The 7,539-nt window shown below is 50.7% G+C and overlaps 1 protein-coding gene across 1 annotated transcript; it reads right to left on the minus strand.

The window, feature by feature from the left end:
• Window positions 1-500: 500 nt before the first annotated feature.
• LOC142301409 (uncharacterized) lies at window positions 501-4,585 on the minus strand. The gene is made up of 3 exons (XM_075342415.1): window positions 4,438-4,585; window positions 2,005-2,136; window positions 501-1,153 (listed from the first exon to the last, which is right to left on the minus strand). The coding sequence occupies exons 2-3, from the start codon at window positions 2,075-2,077 to the stop codon at window positions 546-548; spliced, it is 681 nt and encodes a 226-aa protein (XP_075198530.1). The 5' UTR covers window positions 2,078-2,136; window positions 4,438-4,585; the 3' UTR covers window positions 501-545.
• Between the last annotated feature and the right edge of the window lie 2,954 nt (window positions 4,586-7,539).

The raw sequence follows: 7,539 nt of genomic DNA on the forward strand, positions 1-7,539 counted from the left end.
AAAACTAATAAGAGGGTGCTGAGCATATAAGGGAGGGAGGGTGGGACAAAAGCTTCTAGAGGGGCAGCCAGAGGGAAAGAGGAAATCGCTGACCCCGGGCACTGAATTTAACCCCTGTAGGTGTGGCTGGACCCCCCTTTCTCTTGTGATCCTGTTGGTCAGCTGGGCATCCCAATTAGTGGCTCACCTAGGGAATGGTGGAAAGAGGGGATATGGGCACGACCCTTGCTTCCTTTAGGATTGGTCAGGGGGGCTCCACAGTCAGAGACACGTTCCTTAAGCAGTATCGTGCCTGCCAGACTGTGGAGACCCGTATGTTTGAAGCGGTGCCCTCCCCTCTTCCCCCCAGTCCCCAAATGAAAACACGGGCAGGCCTAGATGGGGTGAAAACAGGTCGGTCACAGTTTATTAAGTTCATAGGTAGAGAAGGGGCCTTCCATGTCATTACGAGCTCGTCGCCGCAACCTTGTCTGCGACCGACCGGCGTGCAGCCAACGAGCTGTTACGACCTTGGCCCCCTCTCCGCCATTTTCCGCCACGGAGGATCATGTGTACCGCCTACACAGGACTCCGACCCCACCCATCACCTTCAGGGCCTGATCCACTCCGTCCTGTATCCCGGACAACAAAATGTCTTGACCAATGTCCGTAAGGTGCACTCCGTCTGCCCTCAGCAGTGCAGAGTTATCGCCTTCCAACTGGTGGTGACGCACCACGATTCCACATCTTTCTCTCATGAATTTTGCCATTCTCGCATTGATCTTTCTCCTTGACCGCTCTATGCCATTTGCATTTTTTGCTCCGTGCCATACCGCTCGTGGTACTATCTCTGACCACACCCATACTGTATCCGGGAAGAGGTAGGCCAAACGTTCGATGTCCGTCTTCATCACTGTTAGTAGTTCGACCGTACTGCGTTTCACCAAATCATTGCCACCAGCATGAATCACCATTACCAACGGCCCCGTGGCCGACCTGGAGATGTCCACCATCTCCGGGAAAATTTGTTGCCATCTTAGCCCTCTGATGCCTCTCCAATTGACCTCAACGTTTCTGAAGCCAAGGTTCTTTCCTCCTGGTCGAATCATGGCTCTTTTTTCTGCCCAGTAAATATAAGAGTGACCAACTACCCAGACTGCCGGTCTGCAGTCGCCTGTAATAGATAAACGTGTTATTTCAGCAAATCCGGTCTTATATATCTGGCAAAGCAAGCGGACTTCCATCGACCCATTCTCTGCACTTCAGCCTCCGTTACTCCTGCCCTCGCTGCCTCAGTGGCTGCCCCGATTCGGAAGGAATGGGTCCCGTATTCCTTCGGATTCTCCCCAGCTTTCGCTAAGCACTGTTTAAACATTGCTTGGAATTGATACTTGGTAAGCGGGGACCCGTCCGTATGGGAAAGAAAAAATCTGCTTGCGTGTCTGATCAGCGCGTACTGTTTGACTATTTTTAGTGGGCATACTGGGCCGTCTGCTGAGTTAACCAGGACCCACGTGCCCCTCCCGGTGGGGTCGCATTTGGATTTACGCACGCGAATGCGCAGAGCGTTGCTGCATATGACTAAATCCTCGTTGAGTAACCCGCCTTCAGTTGCTGTTTTTGAGCGTGGTAACAATTCACCAATGCGCAGCGCGCCGAAAAAAACGATAGCGAAGGATGCTGATATGAGGGACGCCTCGTATGGAGACTTGCATATTGAGGGGGATATTGCATTAATGTCGTGTAGTAATTTCAGTGACATGGGGCGACGACATTCCTGACTAGGTTGAAGCCTTTTCCAGCCTTTCATGGCTTGCTTAATGACAAAGAACTTCGTCACATCCACCCACCCTGCTAATTGAAAAAAGAAGGCTATCCCTGATAAATGCCGTTGTGCCGATGTGCCCGACGCCCCTTGTTCTTTGAGCCGAAGCAAAAATTCCGTCGTCACTTCGCTTCTTGCGCGGTCGCAGTTATGAACGGGCCTACCCTGGATTAGTGAACACCACTCCTCCCAAGCCTTACCATAGACCTGCCAGGTAGCCGGTGTAACGGAGGCACGGATTAGAGGCATTAGTGATTGGCTACAGTGTCCCATAGCGATGGAGGACACGGGATACCCTCTGGATGCGCCATTGGGAGATGGTCTGTGAAGGCCTGCCAATCGGAACATAAAAGAGAGTTAACAAGGTTATCGTCTATGTCTGCCGTTATTTGAGCTCGGCACCAGATGTTGTGTCTCAGGCATAGAAGGGCGAGCCTGCGTAGCAGAGCCAGTAAGGGCAGCGACGCAGACGACATGTGATTTAAGCTCTTCGCCGTTATCAGATTTTTTGTTGGAAATCGAATGTTTGAGTTTTCCAGCTGGTGACCCCATAACTCCATGGATAATACAATTGTGAATATTTCTAGCAGGGCTGGGTCACTCCCCCAGCTTGATGTGGCCCACAGATCCGGCCAGCTGCCAGTACACCACTGGTTCTTGTAGATTGCCGCAAAGCTCTTTTTATTACGTCCTCCTACAGTGAGCCCTATGTCTGTGCTTGACGTCTCTTTAGCCATGCCGCAGGTATGGCCATTGAAGGATTGAAGGAAAGTCTTCCAGACTAGTAAGTCTGCCTTCAGCGAGCGAGTGAGCCTGATTCTATGGCCTGGTTGGGAAATGCCCTTTGTTGCTAGTGATAATCGCCGAGAGAAGGCCCTGCCAACCGGCATTACGCGGCTGGCGAATGTCAGCAGACCCAGCAGGGACTGCATCTGTTGGAGGGTAACCTTTTTCGCCTCGCAGAAACCCTCCAGCATATGCAGTGTTTTCTGAATTTTTTCTGCTGGTAGGCGAAAAACCATTGCGTTAGTGTCTATCTCGATGCCGAGGAAAGGCAAGACGTTACAGGGGCCGACTGTTTTTTCGGGTGATAGCGGGACGCCGAACCGCTGAGCTATAAATTTAAATTTTGTGAGGAGGAGGGAGCAGAGTTTAGAGTTTACGGGGCCGACGAATAAAAAGTCGTCGAGGTAATGGATCAGGGAATTGCTGCCTGTTTCGTAACGAACTACCCAGTCCAGGAACGAACTGAACAACTCAAAGTAGTGACATGAGATGGAACATCCCATTGGCAGACACATATCGTAATAATAGTGTTCGTTCACCTTGCAGCCTAGCAGGTGGAAGCAGTCGGGATGCACGGGTAATAGGCGGAATGCCGCCTCTATGTCAGATTTAGCTAGCAGGGCACCGGGCCCCGCTGCGCGGACTAATTCTACTGCTTTGTCAAAGGACGCGTATGTTACCGATGCTTCCTCTGGGGGGATTCCGTCGTTAACCGATGCGCCTTTTGGGTGGGACAGATGATGGATTAGACGATACTTCCCGGGTTCCTTTTTTGGGATAATGCCTAGCGGGGATATCCTGATATTTTGGAAAGGGATTGATTCAAAGGGGCCCGCCATTCGGCCTAGGTTTACTTCATTTTGAATTTTTTGTTTCAAGATGTCGGGGAATTCGCGAGCGGATTTTAGGTTATGCGCCAGGGTTGGTGTTCTATTAGGTTTGAAGGGGATAATAAAACCGTGTGTAAAGCCGGAGTGCAATTGCCTTGCAGCTTCTTTATTAGGGTAGAGGTTTAACCAGGGGGCCATTGCGGTTACGCTCACCGGGGTTCTGCCTTGTAGGCACCCTGATTGCTGGACGGGTACACCTTGCTGCTGGGTGTCCTCCTCCACAAGCAGAGCAGTCGTGTCTGTATCTGCACGACGTGAGGAAACGGCAATTTCCTTCATTAAATAGCCAGCAGGGCCCGTTTTTTCGCACGACCACTGAGTGTTGGGCTGCGGGGTAGCTAGTGGTCGTAGGTGAAAAGGGGGGCTGCTTCTGTGACAGCATCAGTCGTAACAATACGTCTGTTGCTTTAACTCCCCAGCCTAGGCTGGGTTGCAGGGCCAGCCGCCTGCGGAACTCCTCGTCATACCGCCTCCAGGCTGACCCGCCATGGGCCTTGTATGAGTTATATATCAGATCCTGATATATATAGAGCTCGGAGCAGCGTTCCGGATGCTTCTGGCCCATAATACAGCCTAAGACTGCGAAAGCCTGTAGCCAATTATTCATCGTCTGCGCTATTTTCGGTCTATTTCTGTCGTATGAACGGTCGTTTGTCCTCCTTTCTTTATCTATAGTCAGTTGGTCGGGGGATAATAGGGACCATATGTCAATATAGTCATTATTCCAGATTTTGTCTCTTGTCTCCTGATCTATGTGCGCCCCTAGGGGGCTAATACCGCAGAAGAACGCGTCCTTGTGAAGGCTCGCTAGCTGCGGTGTAGCTTTATCTTCTGGTGTAGCGCTAGAGCGCGTCAGCTGATGAATTAATGCCTTAATGGTTGACGCTAGCTCGTTCCCCACTGCGTTATGCCCGATATTATGTACGGTGTCGTGTGCATTGGCCTCGGAGAACTCACCGCTGTGTGATGCAGGAAGAGCGACTCCATGTGATGGAGGGACCCCGGCTCCCACTCGATTGACGGACGGAGGAGCGACTCCATGTGATGGAGGGACCCCGGCTCCCGCTGGGATGATGGCTAGAGGAGCGACTCCAGGTGATGGAGGGACTCCGGCTACCGCTGGGTTGATGGCTAGAGGAGCGACTCCAGGTGATGGAGGGACTCCGGCTACCGCTGGGATGATGGCTGGGGGAGCGACTCCGGGTGCTGGAGGGACTCCGGCTCCCGCTGGGATGATGGCTGGCGGAGCGACTCCGGGTGCTGGAGGGACTCCTGCTTGGATGATGGTCTGGTTAATTTCGCCGGGCGCCCCGGGAGATGACCGGTCTCCCTGGCTGACAGCCATGGATGCGGCTCGTGACCGCTGGCGTCGGTCGAGAGGCCGGGCTAGTCTGTTGGGACTCTCGGATTTGTCGGACCATTGTGATGATGATGATGGGGTACGCCATCTGGAGGACCGCGATCTGTGGCGGCTCCTATGGGAGCTGCGTCTCCGGTGGTAATGTGGGGATCGCCTTTTAGAGGGATGTGGGGAATGGCGTCGGGACTCGTCGGAGGAGGTTGGGGAGGACCTGCCGCGCCTATGCCTACGCCTGCTGTGGCTATGGGTGCGCTGGGGGGCGACCGAGGGGACATTATAACTTGTGCTAATTGTTTCGCAGGGCGGGTTATGTGCAGTAACTAAGTGGTTTCCGCTGGTTAATATTGGGGTGTGCACTGAATGTGGAGAGTTAGTGGGGATTACGTGGTTAGTGGTGTGCTGAGCATTGCTGGGGGGCAGGAGGGGGAGTATAGGGGGCATTGTATGTCTGGTAAGGGCTGTGTGAGGGGGGGCTGTTAGTGGGGATGTGGTGTGTGTGTCAGTGGTGATTGGTGCACTGTCACTCTGTGTAACGTTATAGCCCTGCTGCAGGGAGCGCTGATCGGTCAGGAGAGACCGAGCAGAGGAACCTGCAGCTGTGGACATTACACTGGTGATCTCCGCCTCCTGTGTAAGCATCACGCTGGAGCCTGCTGGAGGGGCGGAGCCTGTAGGAGGGGAGGTGCTCGCCTGCTGGCATTGCAACAGGGGAGTGGGCGGTGCCCGGGAATGACGCTGCATGGTGGGCGGAGCCAGGACGCTCGGCCTGGAAGAGGAGGAGGTGATTTGTCTCCTGGATCTCTGGAGGGGGCAGGGCGCTTCCACGTGGGGCTTAGCTTTTCCTGGCCGGCGCCGGTGATGCAGGGGTTCACCGGTGACCCGGAGGCGCTGTGGGGGGCGAGAGCAGCGCTGGGAGCGTCGGTCTCCCTGGGTCGGCAGCTCCCTGGGCTTGGCTTGGGCTGAGAGCTCCGTGTGCAGGGGGCTAGTGACCGGCTGGATCCCGGGGGAGCTAGTGCTGGAGTGTGGGGGCTGCGGGGGAGGCTAGCGAGCACTCGGGCTGATCTATGGGGAAGTCCGGAGGGGCTGTGGTGGGGGCTTGTGAGGAAGAGGCCTGGGCATACAGATCTATGGGGTGGCCTGGAGGGGCTGCGGTGGACGGAGTCCCAGGGATGGATAGAATTCCCTGAGAAGCCGGAGAGGGCGCAGGGAGGGGAGCGCTGAGGCCGGAAATAAGGGCTTGTAGCCAGTGCTCACCTTCCTGTGCCGCTCTCTGCCGCAGGGCCTCCATCAGGGGGTCAGCCATGACGATCGTCTCCATGGGGTCCTCAGGAACAAAAGCTTCTAAAAGCTTCTAGAGGGGCAGCCAGAGGGAAAGAGGAAATCGCTGACCCCGGGCACTGAATTTAACCCCTGTAGGTGTGGCTGGACCCCCCTTTCTCTTGTGATCCTGTTGGTCAGCTGGGCATCCCAATTAGTGGCTCACCTAGGGAATGGTGGAAAGAGGGGATATGGGCACGACCCTTGCTTCCTTTAGGATTGGTCAGGGGGGCTCCACAGTCAGAGACACGTTCCTTAAGCAGTATCGTGCCTGCCATTCTACATTCTATGTACACATTCTACATTCTATGTAAACATTCTATGTACACATTCTATATAAACATGCTATGTACACATTCTATGTAAACATGCTATGTAAACATTCTATGTAACATTCTACGTAAACATTCTATGTACACATTCTATGTAAATATTCTATGTACACATTCTATGTACAGATTCTATGTACACTTCTATGTACACATTCTATGTAAACATACTATGTAAATATTCCATGTACACATTCTCTGTACACATTCTATGTACACATTCTACGTACACATTATATGTACACATTCTATGTACACATTCTATATAAATATTCTATGTAAACATTCTATGTACACATTCTACAATATATGTAAACATTCTATGTACACATTCTATGTAAATATTCCATGTACACATTCTCTGTACACATTCTCTGTACACATTCTACATAAATATTCTTAGTAAACATTCTACGTACACATTCTACATTATATGTAAACATTCCATGGACACATTCCATGTACACATTCTCTGTACACATTCTATGTACACATTCTATGTAAATATTCTAAGTACACATTCTATGTAAATATTCAATGTAAATATTCTATGTACACATTCTCTGTACACATTCTCTGTACACATTCTATATAAATATTCTATGTAAACATTCTATGTACACATTCTACATTATATGTAAACATTCTATGTACACATTCTATGCACACATTCTATGTACACATTCCATGTACACATTCTATGTAAACATTCTATGTACACATTCTATGCACACATTCTATGTAAACATTCTATGCACACATTCTATGTACACATTCTATGTACACATTCTATGTAAACATTTTATGTACACATTCTATGTACACATTCTACATAAATATTCTATGTACACATTCTATGTACACATTCTATGTAAACATGCTATGTACACATTCTATGTAAATATTCCATGTACACATTCTACGTGCACATTCTATGTAAATATTCTATGTACACATTCTATGTAAATATTCTATGTAAACATTCTATGTACACATTCTATGTAGACATTTTATGTAACCATGCTATGTAAACATTCTATGTACACATTCTAT

This window comes from Anomaloglossus baeobatrachus, chromosome 4 (genome assembly GCF_048569485.1).
Source record: "Anomaloglossus baeobatrachus isolate aAnoBae1 chromosome 4, aAnoBae1.hap1, whole genome shotgun sequence".
Lineage (NCBI taxonomy): Eukaryota > Metazoa > Chordata > Amphibia > Anura > Aromobatidae > Anomaloglossus > Anomaloglossus baeobatrachus.

Coding starts and splice junctions, on each gene's coding strand:
- LOC142301409 (XM_075342415.1), bottom strand. CDS start 2,077: ATGGGACACTGTAGCCAATCACTAATGCCTCTAATCCGTGCCTCCGTT. Junction 1,154..2,004: donor GGCTACCTGGCAGGTCTATG/GTAAGGCTTGGG, acceptor TATCTATTACAG/GCGACTGCAGACCGGCAGTC.